The sequence below is a fragment of the Salmo salar genome, chromosome ssa01 (assembly GCF_905237065.1).
Source record: "Salmo salar chromosome ssa01, Ssal_v3.1, whole genome shotgun sequence".
Taxonomy (NCBI): domain Eukaryota; kingdom Metazoa; phylum Chordata; class Actinopteri; order Salmoniformes; family Salmonidae; genus Salmo; species Salmo salar.
Window position 1 is genome coordinate 166076621 of NC_059442.1, and position 24574 is coordinate 166101194.

The window sequence follows — 24574 nt, forward strand, 5'->3', positions numbered from 1 at the left end:
GTATCATGTTTTCAACTGACTGAAATTTGAGATGATCATTATGAGGTAAGACCTTATCAGGTGGGAGGTCATACATGCTTATAACATGTTTTACAATGCATTATAAACCACATCGTAATGCATTCAACATAACTGTCAGCGTTAAGTAGTGTTAATGAATAGCTTTTACACACAGACAGTCTGTTAATGTCAGATCACTGGCAATTTACTGTTGTATCCCTCAGACACTAGCTGTTAATGGAAAATGTACAGGCATATTTTCCATTTTGGAAAGATGGGTTTCGGGTAAAAGCAAAGATGACAAATTACTATAATATGGAGTGATATTATTGCCACCAGAAAGTGAATCTGAATTGAATCATTTTGAATTTGTATAAGGAAATTGAATCATATTGAATTTGTATAAGGAAATTGAATCATTTTGAATTTGTATAAGGAAATTGAATCATATTGAATTTGTATAAGGAAATTGAATCATATTGAATTTGTATAAGGAAATTGAATCATATTGAATTTGTATAAGGAAATTGAATCATATTGAATTTGTATAAGGAAATTGAATCTGATGGCACAAGTATCACTATAAGTGTCTGAAGGAAAAGTTGAAAATGGTGGTCCATATAACTCTGAAATTTGCATTTGAAAGTGTTGATGCATCTGGCACACACACACACACACACACACACACACACACACACACACACACACACACACACACACACACACACACACACACACACACACCCAAATTAAATACTATCAAATTAAAATGATAAACAACAAATGCTGTTAAACACCATTTGACCAAATATTCAACATTTTAAATAATCAAAGTGAAATAAACGTGTTTTGCTGTCCAAACAGGAAAGTAAAACAAGAGGAATCAGTGAAGCTAAAAAGCTGTGATTTTCACACACTGCGCAAATTAACTTCATTGCAATCATTCATTGTGCTTAAATTATATTATAATCCTAGCTAGGTTAATCATAAGGACTTGATATTCTCAATGAATTCAACATTTCTGACATTGTAAACTATAGTCTTCTTCAACAAAACATAGTTCAAATAGCTGTACAAATTAACAATATTTAAACATAGAAAACTCTTAAACAAAGGGCTGAATTCAGTCAAACCTGCCTTAGCCTCAAACCTGCCTTAGTAAATAGAGACACTGCATAAATGAGGCTAACTACTCAGATGCCTAATTACAAAGCTAGGAGCATCTACTTATAAGAGGTGGCCTGCTTGTTATTTTACTAGCCTGGTCCCAGACCCGCTGTCTCCTTCTATAGCCTGGTCCCAGACCCTTGTCTCCTTCTATAGCCTGGTCCCAGACCCGTTGTCTCCTTCTATAGCCTGGTCCCAGACCCGTTGTCTCCTTCTATAGCCTGGTCCCAGACCCGTTGTCTCCTTCTGTAGCCTGGTCCCAGACCCGTTGTCTCCTTCTATAGCCTGGTCCCAGACCCGTTGTCTCCTTCTGTAGCCTGGTCCCAGACCCGTTGTCTCCTTCTATAGCCTGGTCCCAGACCCGTTGTCTCCTTCTATAGCCTGGTCCCAGACCCGTTGTCTCCTCCTATAGCCTGGTCCCAGACCCGTTGTCTCCTTCTATAGCCTGGTCCCAGACCCGTTGTCTCCTCCTATAGCCTGGTCCCAGACCCGTTGTCTCCTCCTATAGCCTGGTCCCAGACCCGTTGTCTCCTCCTATAGCCTGGTCCCAGACCCGGTCTCCTTCTATAGCCTGGTCCCAGACCCGTTGTCTCCTTCTGTAGCCTGGTCCCAGAACCGTTGTCTCCTCCTATAGCCTGGTCCCAGACCCGGTCTCCTTCTATAGCCTGGTCCCTGACCCGTTGTCTCCTTCTGTAGCCTGGTCCCAGACCCGGTCTCCTTCTATAGCCTGGTCCCTGACCCGTTGTCTCCTTCTGTAGCCTGGTCCCAGACCCGTTGTCTCCTTCTGTAGCCTGGTCCAGACCCGTTGTCTCCTTCTATAGCCTGGTCCAGACCCGTTGTCTCCTTCTATAGCCTGGTCCCAGACCCGTTGTCTCCTTCTATAGCCTGGTCCAGATCTGTTTGTGCTCTTGCCAACTCCATTGCAAGTAAAATATGACAAGCATTGGCATGACAATGGCTGACAAGGAGTTGGCATGATAGCACCAACAGAATGGCCCTCAGGCTAGTATTTTACAGTACCAGAACCACGTTATTTTATTGAGGGGATAAGGCATGTTGATAAGGCATTAACAGTGGTTTGACTGAATTGGACCCTTAAAGGATCCCTGACAAGCTTCTCAGCTATCATTTGACAGTAAATATAATCAGTTTGCATCACATTCAGACCTGGGTTCAAATAGTATTTGTTTTCTTGAGCTGGTCTTACAATGGAACCACTGGAACAAATCCAAAAGTACAAGTAAGGAAATAAAGACTACTTGGACCTGGGTCTGGTTACATTTCAGAGTAACACAAGATGGTAATGACTAACTGGCAAACTGTTGAAGACATGACATAATGCCCCTTATTAACTAGTGCTGTGCCAGTGGACTGTACTGTACTATCTCAACACAGTTACTGGAGGACACCTAACAAACGTACGTTTGCGAAGCACACCTACTTTGGTTTAAATTATGAGCCTTAACTATATGTATAAAAAAACAAAAAAACATCAGATTTACTACTATTTGTAGCAAAGCATATGGACCGTTTCTGATATTAAAGTTCATATCTACGTTGGTTAGTGTAGTAGGTCAGAACAAAGAATTTTGGGTGACCAGAGTGTGGTCATCAGCGCCTCAAACACACGACGCCTCTATTTAGTCTGCCATTCGTCTTTATTTCAAGGAGGAACTAGTGACACCCCATCCGCTAATTCAATTGGCACAGACGGACAGTGGAAGTGCTGATTGTCGAGGTTCACTGGTCTCAAGTCAATTTAGCCGTCTCAGCTGAACTGTCTTGACAATAGATCTGGAAACCAGAGAGGGAAACAGGCACCCCACAATAACTCAGCAAGTTTAAAAAAAAATTATTATATATATTTTTTTAATCAGATGAGGCACAATTTAACCCCCCCCACCCGAGGGTATTTGATGTCTCAATGTTCCATCAAGGTCAACAATATAAGACTGCCCCCCCCCCCCCCCCCACCATTCATTACTAACCCACTCTGTTGATCCCAGCCACTCATACGAGACAATTTCATACATTATACACAATTAAGAATGGACCCAATTGACAGTCTCTCGGTCCCTCTCCCAAACAGCACAACTATGCCGCCACCGTCTCAGTGAACCAAATCTATTGGTGGTTTTAGCTACGGTTTACCACTATAGCTTCCGCTCGCCAGCCACAATACTGCCGTACAGCGTGTTCGTGAGGGGAACGTAGCTTTTCTCTGAGTAATCCAGGAAATAGAGCGGGTTGCAGTTTGTTGAAGGGTTGAATCCGCTCTCCACTAGATTGAATTTCTGCTGCTTGAAGGTTCCCGTCATTTCCATTGATTCCTACAACATAGAAGTATAAGATGTGATGGTACTCTTTCATTATTCCATATACTGATCTGTATTCTCTGTGTGCATGGTTTTATGATTATTTTTCAATGACCCAAACAGAAGATAACTTTCACAATCTAAATTGTACAATTACACTTTAGGCTAAAATAATTATTTGACAACTTGGCAAGCAATATTCAAACTCTGACATATTCATCTGTTGATAATCATATATTACACAAACCAAACCGCTGAATAATATTTACATAAAAGCTTAACTATACAACCCGTCAAAACCTTGCTTTCAATTAGAAAACAATATAAATGTAATCAGAATTTCAGTTTACTTCCTGAATTGAAATGGTATTGACCCCAACCCTGGTAAGATCTGCATGGAAGTATATTTTCTGGGCGATTTAAATATTGACAGGCTATCATCAAGCTGCCCACTCAGGAAAAAAACTTTCAACTGTAACCAGTGCCTGCAACCTGGATCAGGTTGTCAGTCAACCTACCAGGGTAGTTACAAACAGCACAGGAATTAAATCAGCAACATGTATTGATCACATTTTTACTAACGCTGCAGATATTTGCTTTAAGGCCGTATCTGAAACCATAGGATGTAGTGATCACAATATAATAGGCATATCTAGGAAAACCAAAGTTCCAAAGGCTGGGCCTAATATAGCGTATAAGAGGTCATACAATAACTTTTGTAGTGATTCATATGTTGATGATTTAAAGAATATTTGCTGGTCTGTGGTGTGTAATGAGGAGCAACCAGAAGCTACACTTGACACATTTATGAAACTACTTATTCCAGTTACTAATAAGCACGCAACCATTAAGAAAATGACTGTAACAACTGTTCAATAGCCTTGGATTGATGAGGAATTGAAAAATGATTTAGTTGAGAGGGATGAGGCAAAAGGTACGGCAATTAAGTCTGTCAGCCCAACTTATTGGCAAACGTACTGCTAATGAAGAAATCATGTGACTAAACTAAATTAAAAATAAACTACACTATGAAACAAAGATAAATTACATACAGAATGACAGAAAAAAAACTTTGTGGCACCTCAAATTAAATTTTGGGGAAAAATTGGAACTCGGCTCCTTCATTTATTGAATCAGATGGCTCATTCATCACAAAGCCCACTGATATTTGCAAACTACTTTAATGACTTTTTCATTGGCAAGATAAGCAAACTTAGGGATGACATGCCAGCAACAAACGCTGACACTACACATCCAAGTATATCGGACCAAATTATGAAAGACAAGAATTGTACTTTTGAATTTCGTAAAGTCGGTGTGGAAGAGGTGAAAAAAGTATTGTTGTCTAACAACAATGACAAGCCACCAGGGTCTGACAATCTGGATGGAAAATGACTGAGGATAATAGCAGACGATATTGCCACTCCTATTTGCCACATCTTTAATCTAAGCCTATTAGAAAGTGTGTTCCCTCAGGCCTGGAGGGAAGCTAAAATCATTCCGCTACCTAAGAATAGTAAAGCCCCCTTTACTGGTTCAAATAGCCGACCAATCAGCCTGTTACCAACCCTTAGTAAACTTTTGGACAAAATTGTTTGATCAGATACAATGCTATTTTACAGTAAACAAATTGACAACAGAATTTCAGCATGCTTATAGGGAAGGACATTCAACAAGCATAGCACTGACACAAATGACTGCTGATTGGCTGAGAGAAATTGATGATAAAATGATTGTGGGGGCTGTCTTGTTAGACTTCAGTGCAGCTTTTGACATTATCGATCATAGTCTGCTGCTGGAGAAACATGTGTGTTATGGCTTTACACCCCCTGCTATAATGTGGATAAAGAGTTACTTGTCTAACAGAACACAGAGGGTGTTCTTTATGGAAGCCTCTCAAATATAATCCAGTTAGAATCAGGAATTCTCCAGGGTACATGTTTGGGCGCCTTGCTTTTTTACTAACGACATGCCACTGACTGAGTAAAACCAGAGTTTATATGTATGCGGATGACTCAACACTATGCACGTCAGCTACTACAGCGACTGAAATGACTGCAACACTTAACAAAGAGCTGCAGTTAGTTTCAGAATGGGTGGCAAGGAATAAGTTAGCCCTAAATATTTCTAAAACTAAAAGCATTGTATTTGGAACAAAACACTCACTAAACCCTAACCTCAACTAAATCTTGTAATAAATAATGTGGAAATTGAGCAAGTTGAGATGACTAAACTGCTTGGAGTAACACTAGATTGTAAACTGTCATTGTCAAAACATATTGATACAGTAGTTGCTAAGATGGGGAGAAGTCTGTTTATAATAAAGCGATGCTCTGTCTTCTTAACAACACTATCAACAAGGCAGGTCCTACAGGCCCTAGTTTTGTCGCACCTGGACTACTGTTCAGTCGTGTGGTCAGGTGCCACAAAAAAGGACTGTGCAATTGGCTCAGAACAAGGCAGCCCGGCTAGCCCTTGGATGTACACAGAGAGATAATATTAATAATATGCATGTCAATCTCTCCTGGCTGAAATAGGAGGAGAGATTGACTTCATCACTACTTTTATTTATGAGAGGTATTGACATGTTGAAAGCACCGAGCTGTCTGTCTAAACTACTGGCACACAGCTCGGACACCCATGCATACCCCACAAGACATGCCACAAGAGGTCTCTTCACAGTTCCCAAGTCCAGAACAGACTATGGAAGGCACACAGTACTACATAGAGCCATGACTACATGGAACTCTATTCCACATCAAGTAACTGACAGAAGCAGTAAAATTAGATTTAGCTGCTTTGGCAGCAGCTAATGGGGATCCATAATAAATCAAATAAAAAAAATAAAAAAATTGAACGTTCTCTACAATGACATTGACCTGTCAGTGCTGTAGTGTACACATGTGACCAGAAGAGGCCACCACTATAACAAAGTATTTCTTAGCGCTGTTACAATCAATCATTGACATCCCTTACAGGTAAGTAAACGATGACCTATTCATTCCTATCTAATTACTGTCCTACCCTTGGTAAGAGAAGCTTAAGCAAACGTTATAAAAACAGAGTCCACAAATCAAAACCCTGGAAAAAGTGAACATTACAAAATTGCCTCTACTTTATCAGATCATGTCAAGGAAGTCAGTGTGTCAAACTTTCCTTACCTGAAGCCTTATGAAGAGAGGACGAGCATAGGCTGGTAGATCATTGAGGACGTGGTCAAATAGCTTCTTCCCGCTAAACTCACATTCAGGCCTCACGATGATGGCGGCCATTCCGGCTCTTCCCTCATTTCCTGTGAATACAATGGTGCCCCATTAGTCACTTTGCGTTACTCCAATTTCACCCCCTTTTATTACTGGTGGCTCATTCAAGATGGATGTGACAAAAGGCCATTCACTTCAGTTCTAGGCAAGGAGCACAGTGAGACCCATATGGCACACTACTCCTTCTATAGTGCACTACTTTTGACCAGGGCCTATAGGGTGGTGCACTATATAGGGAATTGGGTGCCATTTGGGACACAGACCATGACATATTCCACTGTGTGGCATGGTCTAATTGGAAACATTACATAAATCATTAAATCTCAAATGGGGACAATTATTCCGCAAACACAAGGTCTTTCATGCCACCACAGTGTGACTGCTGAAGCAGAAGCATAGCAATGGGATCGCTGTATTTTACTAAATGGAATCACACACAGACAGACACGTACACCACACATAGACACAAACATGTACACAACACACACACACACACACATAGAGACAGAACACCTGTACCTGGAATTTCCACCCCATAGACATTGGCCTCTTGGATAAAGTCCACCATTCCAAGCACCTCTGTCACTTCTGTTGTTGCCACATTTTCACCTTTCCATCTGAAAACATAAATCATCAAAAGAGGACTTTTGGACTTTTGTCTCTAAGAGTGAGTGAAAACAAGTCCCCTAAATGTGTCCCCTAAATTAACTGAAGTATTTTCCAAATTACCTCATTTGTCAGAAAGAGGCACACCCCCACACCCATATATTTGTATGATGAAGAACTGAGCAGTTATGAGCTATGTCATGACAGTATGTAAATCCAGTCATATTATGACATACAGTACTGTAATTCTGACAGAGTGATTTGATATCTTTACCATTTCATTCATCACACGTGTGCCATCAGTTGTCCTGCCTGTCTTAACTCAATGTGAAAGATGACGTCCACCTTCCCAGTGGGCAAAACTGGTTGAAGTTATATACTGTAATTTCAACGACAAAACTGTTTTGAAATCGCATAATTTCAACCATTTTTGCCCACTGGTTCACGAGGTGAGTTAACTATTACAATAACCCAGATAAAACATGATCATGTCATTTCAGATTCTCTACCTGAAAGTATCCCCCACTCTGTCCTTGAAACAGATAAAGTCTTCAGCATCTTCAGCCATGAGGTCTCCAGTGTTGAAGTACGCGTCTCCCTTCACGAACACGTTCCTCATCAACTTCTTCTCGGTCAGCTGTTTGCTCCCCGCGTAGCCAAAGAAGGGACTGGAGGCGCTAATCTTGGACAAGAGAAGGCCCGTCTCACCTAGGGAGAAGACACACAAAAGGGGAAGTCATTTCCACATTATGGGATAATAAAATCTACGATTGTAAATTGGAGTACAATTCAGTATACAACTGTGAGCAACTAATAAAAAAAAAAACGGTACTACTACATAATAATAACATTGTGTACTACTATTACTACTAGAGTTATTACCCTTGTTAACATGTTGACAGAAGCCCTGCCTGTTCTTCACCGGCTCATCTCGTACCATGTCATACCTTACCAGGTCATACTTGAAGATGAGCTGCAAGAAAAAAAATAAACATACAAAGGACTACATTATAATTCATTTGCGTTGTGGGCAATAGGGCATTAGTAAGATATATATATATATATATATATATATATATATATATTTTGCTCAAAAAAATAAAGGGAACACTTAAACAACACAATGTAACTCCAAGTCAATCACACTTCTGTGAAATCAAACTGTCCACTTAGGAAGCAACACTGATTGACAATAAATTTCACATGCTGTTGTGCAAATGGAATAGACAACAGGTGGAAATTATAGGCAATTAGCAAGACACCCCCAATAAAGGAGTGGTTCTGCAGGTGGGGACCACAAACCACTTCTCAGTTCCTATGCTTCCTGGCTGATGTTTTGGTCACTTTTGAATGCTGGCGGTGCTTTCACTCTAGTGGTAGCATGAGACGGAGTCTACAACCCACACAAGTGGCTCAGGTAGTGCAGCTCATCCAGGATGGCACATCAATGCGTGCTGTGGCAAGAAGGTTTGCTGTGTCTGTCAGCGTAGTGTCCAGAGCATGGAGGCGCTACCAGGAGACAGGCCAGTACATCAGGAGACGTGGAGGAGGCCGTAGGAGGGCAACAACCCAGCAGCGGGACCGCTACCTCCGCCTTTGTGCAAGGAGGAGCAGGAGAAGCACTGCCAGAGCCCTGCAAAATGACCTCCAGCAGGCCACAAATGTGCATGTGTCTGCTCAAACGGTCAGAAACAGACTCCATGAGGGTGGTATGAGGGCCCGACGTCCACAGGTGGGGGTTGGCAAATTCGCCACTGGCGCCCTGTGCTCTTCACAGATTAAAGCAGGTTCACACTGAGCACGTGACAGACGTGACAGAGTCTGGAGACAGCGTGGAGAACGTTCTGCTGCCTGCAACATCCTCCAGCATGACCGGTTTGGTGGTGGGTCAGTCATGGTGTGGGGTGGCATTTCTTTGGCGGGCCGCACAGCCCTCCATGTGCTCGCCAGAGGTAGCCTGATTGCCATTAGGTACCGAGATGAGATCCTCAGACCCCTTGTGAGACCATATGCTGGTGCGGTTGGCCCTGGGTTCCTCCTAATGCTAGACCTCATGTGGCTGGAGTGTGTCAGCAGTTCCTGCTATGGACTGGCCACCCGTTCCCCAGACCTGAATCCAATTGAGCACATCTGGGACATCATGTTTCGCGCCATCCACCAACGCCACGTTGCACCACAGACTCTCCAGGAGTTGGCGGATGCTTTAGTCCAGGTCTGGGAGGAGATCCCTCAGGAGACCATCCGCCACCTCAGCAGGAGCATGCCCAGGCGTTGTAGGGAGGTCATACAGGCACGTGGAGGCCACACACACACACTACTGAGCCTCATTTTGACTTGTTTTAAGGACATTACATCAAAGTTGGATCAGCCTGTAGTGTGGTTTTCCACTTTAATTTTGAGTGTGACTCCAAATCCAGACCTCCATGGGTTGATAAATTGGATTTCCATTGATTATTTTTGTGTGATTTTGTTGTCAGCACATTCAACTATGTAAAGAAAAAAGTATTTAATAAGATTATTTCTTTCATTCAGATCTAGGATGTGTTGTTTAAGTGTTCCCTTTATTTATATATAAAAAATAACAGAAAGGGAAGATATAAATCCCTACTTTAATGGTTCAGAACGAAATGATTGGATAATAACCTGTTTAGAACAAACCCTAATAGGTTGAATGCATGATGTCATGTGACCAGAAACCCTTTGCTTAATGGCTTAAACATTTTATATAAAATGTGTTGTGGGAGCATACATTCCTATGAAACAGCAAAAATAAATAAATAAATTAAAAAAAATACCAAAATAAAAAATTATATATATACACATACCCTTGTGGAATTAAAAATAATCGCCACAAAGGGTATCAAATGCTCCCTTTCTTTTGATTTGTTCACCTCTTTCGATGTTCTACAAAATCTGATTGAATCAAGTATCTTCCTGTTGTTGCATGCCCTCTGCAATACTGTACTTCTGTTTTTGAAGCACATATGCACAAAAAACACCCACACAATGAATACCTTTCATTCCAGGGAGTCTGTACACACACACACACACAACTCCAGGCATGTTAGTTTCTTAAGCATTGAAAACCACTCTCACACACACCTTCCAACAATTCCTTCACATCACCCCTATTGCAATGTGTAGCCTATGGTATCAAATATGTGGATTAACCCATTGCATAACCTCTCCCCTGACTCAAATCCATAAACACCTTTGGTCAAAAAAAAAATCAAAAAATCACTTTGGCAGTGTAACGCAATGAATACTGCTAATTTTGGAGCTTTCCAAGAAATGTTTTCCAGTACTGTTAGAACGCGCGCTAGTTTAAATGGAAAGATTGGGTCTGGCACACAAAGCTACACTGTTTAGGGTTAGCAAAACAGGTTGGACTCTGCAACTTGTTTTTAGAGAAAACTCAAAACCAGACATTCATTCTCAGAAGACAGCAGCGTCCCAAATGGCACCCTATTCCCTACATAGCGCACTACTTTTGACCAGGGCAAATAGGGAAGTCTCCGAGGGATCAGTAAGCACAGAAATAGTAATTGAAAGAAGCAGAATAAACATGAATAAATGGGTAATACTTTTAGGGTAACACGTTATGCTGATGTACAGTTTATGAATGCATTACGTATGGGTTATGAATGCGTTAAAGTCCCTATGTAGGTACCCTTCTAATAAAAGGTTATGCATTAAAAACTTAACTTTAACAACAAAAAGAAGACATTCCGCAGTCACACATTCCACAGTAAGGGAGGATAAACAAAACTGTCAGCAAAACTAACATCATGTCACGTCTACTGCCGCTCGACGTTGCAAGTTTACTTATCATTACGCACACATGCCACTGTCGTTACGTGCACCTGCGCTTCATGAGACTCACCTGGACTCCATAACGGCAGGTAGCCTAGTGGTTAGAGCACTGGACTTGTAAACGAAAGGTTGCAAGATCGAATCCCCAAAGTGACAAGGTAAAAATCTGTTGTTCTGCCCCCTGAACAAGGCAGTTAACCCACTGTTCCTAGGTTGTCATTGAAAATAAGAATTTGTTCTTAACTGACTTGCCTGGTTAAATAAAGGATAAAATAATAATAATAACCTTCCTGATTTCCTCCCCTATATCTGTCGATCCCTTTGGTTCTTGCCCCAGGTGTTATTGATTCTGTGTTTCATGTCTGTACGCTACTCGTGTTTCTTGTTTTGTTCCATGTTTCATTCATTATTAAATTCACTCCCTGTACTTGCTTTCTGACTCCTAGCGTACTCGTTAGAAATCATTGTCTGTTTTGCAAATGGCACCCTATTCCTTACATAGTCCACCCCTTTTGACCAAGACCTACAGGGCTCTGGTCAAAAGTAGTGCACTATATAGGGAATAGGGTGCCATTTGGGACACACTACTTGTTTACATGTGTACTTAACTGAATTTAGACAGACTGTACCAATTAATAAAAAATAAAAAGCTGAAATGTCTTGAGTCATTAAGTATTCAACCTTCCTTTTTATGGCAAGCTTAAATAAGTTTAGGAGAATACTTATTGACAAGACATACCTGCTTTTCATTTTTAATAGATTTGTAAAAAATTTCAAAAAACATAATTCCACTTTACCATAGGGTATTGTGTGTAGGCCAGTGACCAAAAAAAATCTACATTTAATAAGTTAGACATTCAGGCAACAACAAAATGTGGATTAATGGGTGTGAATACTTTCTGAAGGCAATCTATATGTGCATTTGAACAGGGTATGGTAGTAGGTGCCAGACGCACCGGTTTGTTTCAAGAAATGCAACGCTGCTGGGTTTTTCATGCTCAACAGTTTCCCGAGTGTATCAAGAATGGTCCACCACCCAAAGGAGATCCAGCCAATTTGACACAACTGTGGGAAGCATTGGAGTCAACATGGGCCAGCATCCCTGTGGAACGCTTTTGACACCTTGTAGAGTCCATGCCCCGATAAATTGAAGCTGTTCTGAGGGCAAAAAGGGGTGCAACTCAATATTTTATTTATTTTACTTCACCTTTATTTAACCAGGTAGGCTAGTTGAGAACAAGTTCTCATTTGCAACTGCGACCTGGCCAAGATAAAGCGCAGCAATTCGACACACACAACAACACAGAGTTACACATGGAATAAACAAAAACATAGTCAATAATACAGTAGAACAAAACAAAAGAAAAAGTCTATATACAGTGAGTGCAAATGAGGTAAGTTAAGGCAATAAATAGGCCATGGTGGTGAAGTAATTACAATATATCAATTAAACACTGGAATGGTAGATGTGCAGAAGATGAATGTGCAAGTAAAGATACTGGGGTGCAAAGGAGCAAGATAAATAAATACAGTATGGGGATGAGGTAGGTAGATAGATGGGTTGTTTACAGATGGGCTATGTACAGGTGCAGTGATCTGTGAGCTGCTCTGACAGCTGGTGCTTAAAGCTAGTGAGGGAGATATGAGTCTCCAGCTTCAGAGATTTTTGCAGTTCGTTCCAGTCATTGGCAGCAGAGAACTGGAAGGAAAGGCGGCCAAAGGAGGAATTGGCTTTGGGGGTGACCAGTGAGATAGACCTGCTGGAGCGCATGCTACGAGTGGGTGCTGCTATGGTGACCAGTGAGCTGAGATAAGGCGGGGCTTTACCTAGCAGAGACTTGTAGATGACCTGGAGCCAGTGGGTTTGGCGACGAGTATGAAGCGAGGGCCAACCAATGAGAGCGTACAGGTTGCAATGGTGGGTAGTGTATGGGGCTTTGGTGACAAAATGGATGACACAGTGATAGACTGCATTCAGTTTGTTGAGTAGAGTGTTGGAGGCTATTTTATAGATGACATCACCGAAGTCGAGGATCGGTAGGCTGGTCAGTTTTACGAGGGTGTGTTTGGCAGCATGAGTGAAGGATGCTTTGTTGCGATATAGGAAGCCGATTCTAGATTTAATTTTGGATTGGAGATGCTTAATGTGAGTCTGGAAGGAGAGTTTACAGTCTAACCAGACACCCAGGTATTTGTAGTTGTCCACGTATTCCAAGTCAGAGCCGTCCAGAGTAGTGATGCTGGACGGGCGAGCAGGTGCAGGCAGTGATCGATTGAATAGCATGCATTTAGTTTTACCTGCGTTTAAGAGCAGTTGGAGGCCACGGAAGGAGAGTTGTATGGCATTGAAGCTCGTCTGGAGGTTAGTTAACACAGTGTCCAAAAAGGGGCCAGAAGTATACAGAATGGTGTCGTCTGCGTAGAGGTGGATCAGAGAATCACCAGCAGCAAGAGCAACATCATTGACGTATACAGAGAAGAGAGTCGGCCCGAGAATTTAACCCTGTGGCACACCCATAGAGACTGCCAGAGGTCCGGACAACAGGCCCTCCGATTTGACACACTGAACTCTATCAGAGAAGTGTTTGGTAAACCAGGCGAGGCAATCATTTGAGAAACCAAGGCACTCGAGTCTGCCAATAAGAATGTGGTGATTGACAGAGTCGAAAGCCTTGGCCAGGTCGATGAATACGGCTGCACAGTAATGTCTCTTATCGATGGCGGTTATGATGTCGTTTAGGACCTTGAGCGTGGCTGAGGCTCTGAAACCAGATTGCATAGTGGAGAAGGTACGGTGAGATTCGAAATGGTCGGTAATTTGTTTGTTAACTTGGCTTTCGAAGACCTTTGAAAGACAGGGTAGGATAGATATAGGTCTGTAGCAGTTTGGGTCTAGAGTGTCACCCCCTTTGAAGAGGGGGATGACCGCGGCAGCTTTCCAATCTTTGGGAATCTCAGATGATACGAAAGAGGTTGAACAGGCTAGTAATAGGGGTTGCAACAATCTCGGCAGATAATTTTAGAAAGCGAGGGTCCAGATTATCTAGCCCGGCTGATTTGTATGGGTTCAGATTTTGCAGCTCTTTCAGAACATCAGCTATCTGGATTTGGGTGAAGGAGAAATGGTGGGGGCTTTGGCGGGTGCCGGGCAGTTGACCGGGGTAGGGGTAGCCAGGTGGAAAGCATGGCCAGCCGTAGAGAAATGCTTATTGAAATTCTCAATTATAGTGGATTTATCAGTGGTAAGAGTGTTTCCTAGCCTCAGAGCAGTGGGCAGCTGGGAGGAGGTGCTCATATTCTCCATGGACTTTACAGTGTCCCAGAACTTTTTTGAGTTAGTACTACAGGATGCAAATTTCTGTTTGAAAAAGCTAGCCTTAGCTTTCCTAACTGCCTGTGTATATTTGTTCCTAACTTCCCTGAAAAGTTGCATATCACGGGGGCTATTCGATGCTAATGCAGAACGCCACAGGATGTTTTTGTGCTGGTCAAGGGCAGTCAGGTCTGGAGTGAACCAAGGACTATATCTATTCCTAGTTCTAAATGTTTTGAGTGGGGCATGCTTATTTAAGATGGTTAGGAAAGCACTTTTAAAGAATAGCCAGGCTTCATCTACTGACGGGATGAGGTCAATGTCATTCCAGGATACCCCGGCCAGGTCGATTAGAAAGGCCTGCTCGCAGAAGTGTTTTAGGGAGCGTTTGACAGTGATGAGAGATGGTCGTTTGGTCGCAGACCCATTACGGATGCAGGCAATGAGGCAGTGATCGCTGAGATCTTGATTGAAAACAGCAGAGGTGTATTTGGAGGGCGAGTTAGTTAGGATTGGAGGTACATTGGAGGTAAAGCTAGGCATTGAGTAATGATGGAGAGAGATATAGTCTGTAGAGACGTTTAAACCAGGTGATGCCATCGCATATGTAGGAGGTGGAACAACATGGTTGGTTAAGGCATATTGAGCATGGCTAGAGGCTCTACAGTGAAATAAGACAGTAATCACTAACCAGGACAGTAATGGACGAGGCATATTGATATTAGAGAGAGGCATGCGTAGCCAAGTGAACATATGGGTCCAGTGATTGGTTGGGCTGACTGGGGACACGGCGATTCAGACAGTTAGCAGGCCGGGGCTAAACAAGCAAGAGTATTTAGAAGTTGAGGTATAGGAAAAATATAAAAAAGATAAGCATTCACAAGCTGTTTAATAAATCACAGATGTATAGATACTAGACTAACTACAGCATTCACAAGCTGTTTGATAAATCACAGATGTATAGATACTAGACTAACTACAGCATTCACAAGCTGTTTGATAAATCACAATGTGTGCCGCCAACTGATATTTATCTTGTTTCGTAAACTTAAAAAGGTTTTGTAGGTTGGTTGGTTTCTGGGTCAAGAGGCTTGAGTAGTGAGACCAGCCTAAGAATAGTTCATTTAAGATTAAGGTAAGATTAATCCTAAGTACTCTTACCCCACTCTACTAGTGCTTATAATGACAGATGTACAGTGTGTGTGTGTGTGTGTGTGTGTGTGTGTGTGTGTGTGTGTGTGTGTGTGTGTATATATATATATATATATCATTTTGTGTTGGCATACAGCCCTTACTGTGTCAATGTGCAGGAGGGTACTTCAGCTGCCATGTTGTTTAAATCAGAGTACGTCAGAAAGTATGTTCCCGATTCTGGTGGCGTAGTCGGTTGAGCATTGGCCTACTAAGCATAGGATTGTCGGTTCAATCCCTGCTCTGGCCACCAACCCCCTCCTGACTTTAAAATAATAATTTAATAATAGGTTCCACCTCCACACACACACAAAATTACAAACTGAACATGTGCAAGGTGTGACATAAATATTACAATTGAAACAGCAAAAACTATGTAGGAGACTGGGAGTAAATATTCAATTGAAGTTATGTTTTCACAATGCTGGAGGTACAGTAGCTATACAGAACTGCTCAACTCAACTTGCATTGAATCTAAATGCGTATAGAAGATTCCTTTCTCGTCTCTGCAACATTACATTTACATTCAAACTCCAGCACTCTGCAGCATTGATCTCCTCTCCCTATAGGTTTTCTTTGTCACCTCAGATCCCCCCTGAGATGTAACAGTGATTACAATGCCTACCTAATGCAGCATTACTTAACCTATTCTTTATCAAGCTGGCTAGTCTTAGCAGTCTAAGAACACCCAGGTGAAGGTTTTTTTTTGTACTTTAAAGCTGAAATATGTAACTTTGTGGGACCCAACCAAATTCATATAGAATCTGAATTATAGATCTGTCATTCTCATTGAAAGTAAGTCTAAGAAGCAGTAGATCTGTTCGATTTCTATGCTTCCCGTTCATAAGTTTTGTTTTTACGTCTTTTACTTTCGGTTTTGTACGCCAGCTTCAAAACTGCAAAAAAAAATACAATATTTGTGGTTATTAAAAATATATTTCACAGCGGTTTAGATGGTACAATGATTCTCTACACGATGTTTGCTTGTTTTGTCACATAAAACTGAAGTTAGGTGAACCATTAGAATTTTTGCAACCAGGAAATGGTGTAGCGATTTCTGTACCTTTAAGTCCTTGTCTACCCAGAGTTCTGCATTACGAGGACTTCAGTGGACTCACTGACCAGTAAAGATGGACAGTGCTAGTTAATCTATGTTATGTCTGGTAATCATTGTTATGTGATGTTTAATGGTTTAAAACAGTGGTACATAAGTCTATTACTTGAGGGCTGCAGTGTCTCTTGTTTCATGCTTTCGAATAAATAAAGTTACAGAAAGGCTTGAGAATCAATTTACCTGGTTTGGTTTGAAATAATTGAATTATTTGCAGACAGTGAAATAACAATGCCCTCCAATACCAGAATGGTCCATCCTTCATACTTTAAAGGAACACCTGATCCTCAGCTAAACTACATTGATTGTATTAATTCAATTCAGTTCAATTCAATCATGTCTTCAGTGATTACCTTGAAGGAAGGAAGGAAGGTAGGAAGGCTTTTCTTTTTGTATTTGAACTGAGCCCATGTTTCAGACAATACTGACTCCGCTCTCTCTCTACAGTGTGGAGGGGAGAGAGCATTAAGGGCGTGTAGGGAGAAGTCAGGCATGTTTTAAACTAATATGGCTCACCTCAGAGTAAACCCAGTAATCTTTGATCCTTGTTGGATGAGTGCCAGAAGCACAGCACACATTGGCACAGATAGTGTTTCTGTGGCGTGTGTCTGACACAGATACAGACAACAGACCAAAGATACGCACGTGCACACACACAAAAAACAGTGCGTTCTGGAAGTATTCAAACCCCTTGATTTCTTTCACATTTTATCATATTCTAAAATGAAATAAAAAAATCCTCAGCAATCTACACACAATACCCCATAATGACAAAGTGAAAACAGGTTTAGACATTTTGCAAATGTATTACAAATAAAACCTTTGCTAAGAGACTTGAAATTGAGCTCAGGTGGATCCTGTTTCCATTGATCATACTTGAAATGTTTCTACAACTTGGAGTTCACCTGTGGTAAATTCAATTGATTGGACATGATTTGGAAAGGCACACACTTGTCTAGACAAGGTCCCACAGTTGACAGTGCATGTCGGAGCAAAAACCAAGCTATGAGGTCGAAGGAATTGTCCGCAGAGCTCAGAGACAGGATTGTGTCGAGGCACAGATCTGGGGAAGGGTACCAAAACATTTCTACATCAGTGAAGGTCCCCAAGAGCACAGTGGCCTCCATTCTTAAATGGAAGAAGTTTTGAACCACCAAGACTCTCCCTAGAGCTGGCAACCCGGCCAAACTGAGCAAATGGGGGAGAAGGGCCTTGGGTAGGGAGGTGACCAAGATCCTGATGGTCGCGCTGACAGAGCTCCGGTGTTCCTCTGTGTAGATGGGAGAACCTTCCAGAAGGACAACCAACTCTGCAGCACTCCACCAATCAGGCCTTTATGGTAGAGTGGTCAGAAGGAAGCCCCTCCTTTGTAAACAGTACAGGACAGCCCGCTCAGAGTTTCCCGAAAGGCACCGAAAGGACTCTGATCATGAGAAAAGATTCTCTGGTCTGATGAAACCAAGCTTGAACTTTGGCCTGAATGCCAAGCGTCAAGGCTGGAGGTTGCAGCATCATGCTCTGGGGATGTTTTTCAGCGGCAGGGACTGGGAGACTAGTCAGGATCAAGGCAAAGAAGAACAGAGCAAAGTACAGAGATCCATGATGAAAACCTGCTCCAGAGCGCTCAGGAACTCAGACTGGGGTGAAAGTTCACCTTCCAACAGGACAATGACCCTAAGCACACAGCCAAGACAACGCATGAGTGGCTTCGGGACAAGTCTATCTCTGGAGAGACCTGAAAATAGCTGTGCAGCAACACTCCCCATCCAACTTGACAGAGCTTGAGAGGATCTGCAGAGAAAAATGGGAGAACCTCCACAAATACAGGTGTGCCAAGCTTGTAGCGTCATACCCAAGAAGACTCGAGGCTGTAATTGCAGCCAAAGCTGCTTCAACAAAGTACTGAGTAAAGGGTCTGAATACTTATGTTAATATGATTGAATTTTTTAAATCTTAATACATTAGCAAAAATGTCTATAAACCAGTTTTTGCTTTGTCATTATATGGTATTGTGTGTAGATTGATGAGAAAAAAACAATTTCATCCATTTTAGAATAAGGCTGTAACGTAACAAAAGTAAAGGGGTCTGAATACTTTCTGCACGCACACACACACACACACTAACTTTGCATTATAGCGCTGGAGAAACACCTCATTCAGCTCATTGAGGGCATGATTACTGGACAAGCAGATTTTTAAAATGTTTTATAATTAACCTTTATTTAACTAGGCAAGTCAGTTAAGAACAAATTCTTATTTTACAATGATGGCCTACCCCAGCCAAAACCTAACCTGGACAATGCTGGGCCAATTGTGCGCCTCCCTATGGGACTCCCGATCACAGCCGGTTGTGATACAGCCTGGAATCGAACCAGGGTCTGTAGTGACACCTCTAGCATAGATGCAGGACTGGAGTTGGGAAAATCTGCCCTACAAAATGTGTACTGTAGGGGTTACTGGAGGACTGGAGTTGGGAAACACTGCCCTACATAATGTGTACTGTTGGGGTTACTGAAGGACTGGAGTTGGGAAACACCGCCCTACATAATGTGTACTGTAGGGGTTACTGGAGGACTGGAGTTGGGAAACACTGATTTACAACATCATTGAAATTGCATCGGGGCCAAATTAACTTTTAAAAATTACTTTCGGATTTAGAGACTACTCTTGTATTCTGGATCCAATGTTCAGTCCAGGCCAGTAATAATTACTTAGAACAATTAAGTAGTTCATTTTTTAAATTATATTTCTTTATTAAATGTTATATGATCTCTCTGTGTCTGACTAAGTGAGTTCCTACTAGGATGAATTCCATTGCATTCAATGCCCTTGTTCGGGACAGGTTTCAGTTAGTTTTTCAGTCTGTTTGTCCTATCATGTCAACTCGTCACTCATTGTCGTGCCAAATGTTTGGCTTCACAATAAGCAATGGAGTTTGGAAGAGCACAAACATATCTGGGACCATGCTAGCTCAAATCAGCAGATTGGGCTTATTTTACAAATTGTAACCAAAATCAGAAATGACAATTTATGATGCACAAGGCAACAGTAGACAAACACTAACAGATACTCTGTCAGGATATCAAGTGGGTTGCCATGTTGGGCTTGATAGCTTACACTGTAGACCACATTCACAAAAGCCACAATTGGTTTTCCATTTGACCCCATTGGGTTTCCAAATTGCGTGTATCAACATAGGCCAATGTCTCACGTTTGAGTCAGTGGCAGACTAAGGGCTGGTTTCCCAGACACAGATTAAGCCTAGTCCAGAACTAAATGAGATTCTCCATTGTAAGAGTTACTTCCTCCAGGACTAGCCTTAGTACGTGTCTGGGAAACGTGCCCCTAATGGGGGCCGATGTTGGGCATGATACAAATCAGTGTTTCCCCTAAGATCTTTTTCGACAGCAGTGGTGTGCTGCTGCAAAAAGCATAAAGGGGAAACACTGAAAATACATAGTTGTCCAGAATTAATTTGTTCCAACATAAGCCAGCTTTGAATTTCCATACAATGGGTTGCCAGGTTGGCGAATAACAATTTTTTGTAACCTCTCACCTTGTAGAAGAAGTTGGAGCGGCCCACAGCTCCGATCTTGCCGATGTGGTTCATGAAACACAGGTTGCCTTCTGTGGAGCCGTAGAGCTCGCACATGCGGATCTCGCCGAAGCGCCGGTGGAACTCCCGCCACACGTCCTGCCGGAGCCCGTTTCCCACACCCATGTGCACCTTGTGCTTCTTCTCCCCCTCAGCCTGATGGGAAATGGAGTCAACAGCATGTTAGATACAAGCAGAGCACTCCTCCATTTAGAACTAACACTGTAAATAAAATGGCAAGGTTGACAATAATATACAGTATATGGCTCAGTTGGTAGAGAATGGTGCTTGTTCGATTCCCACGGAGGACCAGTTTGAAAAAGTATGAAAAATGTATGCACTCACTACTGTAAGTCGCTCTGGATAAGACCATCTGCTAAATGACTGAAATGTAAAATAATACACATATCAAATTTTATTGGTCACATACACGTGTTTAGCAGATGTAGCGAAATGCTTGTGTTTCTAGCTCCGACAGTGCAGTAATATATAACAAGTAATATCTAACAATTTCACAACATATACCCAATACACAAATATGTAAATAACGTAATTAAGACTATATACACATATGGACGAGCGATTCAGAGCGGCAAAAACTAAGAGTAGGATAGTATAGAATACTGTATATACAGTTGAAGTCGAAAGTTTACATACACCTTAGCCAAATACATTTAAACTCAGTTGTTCACAATTCCTGACATTTAATCCTAGTAAAAATTCCCTGTCTTAGGTCAGTTAGGATCACCACTTTATTTTAAGAATGTGAAATGTCAGAATAATAGCAGAGAGAATGATTTATTTCAGCTTTTATTTCATCACATTCCCAGTGGGTCAGAAGTTTACATACACTCAATTAGTATTTGGTAGCATTGCCTTTAAATTGTTTAACTTGGGTCAAATGTTTTGGGTAGCCTTCCACAAGCTTCCCACAATAAGTTGGGTGAATTTTGTCCCATTCCTCCTGACAGAGCTGGTGTAACTGAGTCAGGTTTGTAGGCCTCCTTGCTCGCACACGCTTTTTCAGTTCTGCCCATAAATCTTCTATGGGATTGAGGTCAGGGCTTTGTGATGGCCACTCCAATACCTTGACTTTGTTGTCCTTAATACTTTTCCAACCTCATGATGGCATCTATTTTGTGAAGTGCACCAGTCCCTCCTGCAGCAAAGCACCCCCACAACATGATGCCGCCACCCCAGTGCTTCACGGTTGGGATGGGGTTCTTCGGCTTGCAAGCATCCCCCTTTTTCCTCCAAACATAACAGTGGTCATTATGGTCAAACAGTTCTATTTTTGTTTAATCAGACCAGAGAACATTTCTCCAAAAAGTACGATCTCTGTCCCCATGTGCAGTTGCAAACCGTAGTCTGGCTTTTTTATGGCGGTTTTGGAGCAGTGGCTTCTTCCTTGCTGAGCGGCCTTTCAGGTTGTCGATATAGGACTCATTTTACTGTGGATATAGATACTTTTGTACCTGTTCCTCCAGCATCTTCAGAAGGTCCTTTGCTGTTGTTCTGGGATTGATTTGCACTTTTCGCACCAAAGTACGTTCATCTCTAGGAGACAGAACGCATCTCCTTCCTGAGCGGTATGACGGCTGCGTGGTCCCATGGTGTTTATACTTGCATACTATTGTTTGTACAGATGAACGTGGTACCTTCAGGCTTTTGCTCCCAAGGACAAACCAGACTTGTGGAGGTCTACAATTTTGTTTCTTAGGTCTTGGCTGATTTATTTTGATTTTCCCATGATGACAAGCAAAGAGGCACTAGGTTTGAAGGTAGGCCTTGAAATATATCCAAAGGTACACCTCCAATTGACTCAAATGATGTCAATTAGCCTATCAGAAGCTTCTAAAGCCATTACATAATTTGCTGGGATTTTCCAAGCTGTTTAAAGGCACAGTCAACTTAGTGTATGTAAACTTCTGACCCACTGGAATTGTGATACAGTGAATTATATGTGAAATAATCTGTCTGTAAACAATTGTTGGAAAAATGACTTGTGTCATGTACAAAGTAGATGTCCTAACCGACTTACCAAAACTATAGTTTGTTAACAAGAAATTTGTGGAGTGGTTGAAAAAGAAGTTTTAATGACTCCAACCTAAGTGTATGTAAACTTCCGGCTTCAAATGAATGAGATGTGTAGCGCAAGATATGCAAACATTAAAGTGACTAGTGTTCCGTTTATTAAAGTGGCCAGTGATTTCAAGTCTATGGACACCAATCTAGCCTTTTTTGTAGAAATTGCCTGTGAATATGAAGAATAATTGGTAATAACGTTACAAAATGCTTAAGGAATATTCTCAATACTTGAAGTCATCAATGTGGGTTTTTATTTAGCCGTGGTCTGTATTCCTTATACTGGCTCAGTTTTTATTTGTTGCCAGTCTCCTCTGGGATAAAGATTGTTTAAACGAGGAAGTCTGAGATTAACCGAGGTTAAATAAATGAAATAATACTGTGGTAACAAGTATTTCATTCAAGGAGGTCAGTTTTGGTGGGAAGAGAGCATGACTGAAATGGTTGAAAAAGACCAATGGCTCTGCAGTGAAGTTTGCCCTATGTACAGATATATATATTTTTTACATTCATTTAACTAGGCAAGTCAGTTAAGAACAAATTCTTATTTACAATGACGGCCTACATTCTAGGCAAAGTTGCAAAGAAAAAACATCTCAGACTGGCCAATAAAAAGAAAAGATTAAGATGGGCAAAAGAACACAGACACTGGACAGAGGAACTCTGCCTCGAAGGCCAGCATCCCGGAGTCGCCTCTTCACTGTTGACGTTGAGACTGCCGTTTTGTGGGTACTATTTAATGAAGCTGCCAGTTGAGGACTTGTGAGGTGTCTGTTTCTCAAACTAGACACTCAAATGTACTTTTCCTCTTGCTCAGTTGTGCACCGGGGCCTCCCATTCCTCTTTCTATTCTGGTTAGAGCCAGTTTGCACTGTTCTGTGAAGGGAGTAGTACACAGCGTTGTACGTGATCTTCAGTTTCTTGGCAATTTCTCGCATGGAATGCTCTGGCACCCCTATGGTGGAACAAGCTCCCTCACAACGCCAGGACAGCGGAGTCAATCACCACCTTCCCGAGACACCTGAAACCCCACCTCTTTAAAGGAATACCTAGGATAGGATAAAGTAATCCTTCTAATCCCCCCCCCCCCCTAAAATATTTAGATGCACTATTGTAAAGTGGTTGTTCCACTGGATATCATAAGGTGAATGCACCAATTTGTAAGTCGCTCTGGATAAGAGCGTCTGCTAACCTGTTAGGGCTAGGGGGCAGTATTGACACGGCTGGATAAAAAACATACCCGATTTGCATATACTTATTACATATGGATAGAAAACACCCTAAAGTTTCTAAAACTGTTTGAATGGTGTCTGTGAGTATAACAGAACTCAAATGGCAGGTCAAAACCTGAGAGATTCCTTTACAGGAAGTGGCCTGTCTGACCATTTCTTGAACTTCTTTTCCATCTCTATCTTTTACTAAGGATCTCTGCTCTAACGTGACACTTCCCACGTCTTCATAGGCTCTCAGAGCCCGGGAAAAAACAGAATGTCGTCATTCCAGCCCCAGGCTGAAACACATTATCGCCTTTCTCAAGTGGCCGATCAAGGGACTCTGGGCTTATGCGCGTGACCCCCGCCCCCGCCTTTGTGATTTTTTTCCTCTGTTTGCCGAAAAGGAGATTCCCTGTCGGAATATTATCGCTTTTCTACGAGAAAAATGGCGTAAAAATGGATTTTAAAACAGCGGTTGACATGCTTCGAAGTACGGTAATGGAATATTTAGAATTTTATTGTCACGAATTGCGCCATGCGCGCGACACTTCTTTACCATTTCGGATAGTGTCTGGAACGCACGAACATAACGCCGCTATTCGGATATAACGATGGATTATTTTGGACCAAACCAACATTTGTTATTGAAGTAGACGTCCTGGGAGTGCATTCTGACGAAGACAACAAAAGGTAATCAAACTTTTATAATAGTAAATATGATTATGGTGAGTGCTAAACTTGCCGGGTGTCTAAATAGCGAGCCCGTGATGCCTGGGCTATGTACTTAGAATATTGCAAAATGTGCTTTCACCAAAAAGCTATTTTAAAAATCGGACATATCGAGTGCATAGAGGAGGTCTGTATCTATAATTCTTAAAATAATTGTTATGCTTTTTGTGAA

The 24574-nt window shown here is 41.8% G+C and overlaps 1 protein-coding gene across 1 annotated transcript in view; it reads right to left on the reverse strand.

Annotated features, from left to right (window-relative positions):
• Nucleotides 1–1914: 1914 nt before the first annotated feature.
• Nucleotides 1915–24574, reverse strand: part of slc27a6 (solute carrier family 27 member 6) — a 44987-nt gene continuing 22327 nt past the window's right edge. The window contains exons 5-10 of the mRNA XM_045693823.1: nucleotides 20336–20530; nucleotides 8234–8324; nucleotides 7861–8059; nucleotides 7265–7362; nucleotides 6644–6774; nucleotides 1915–3497 (exon numbers count right to left, since the gene is read on the reverse strand). Of these exons, the coding sequence (XP_045549779.1) occupies nucleotides 3321–3497; nucleotides 6644–6774; nucleotides 7265–7362; nucleotides 7861–8059; nucleotides 8234–8324; nucleotides 20336–20530 (891 nt within the window). The 3' untranslated portion in view covers nucleotides 1915–3320. The remainder of the gene's footprint in view (nucleotides 3498–6643; nucleotides 6775–7264; nucleotides 7363–7860; nucleotides 8060–8233; nucleotides 8325–20335; nucleotides 20531–24574) is intronic.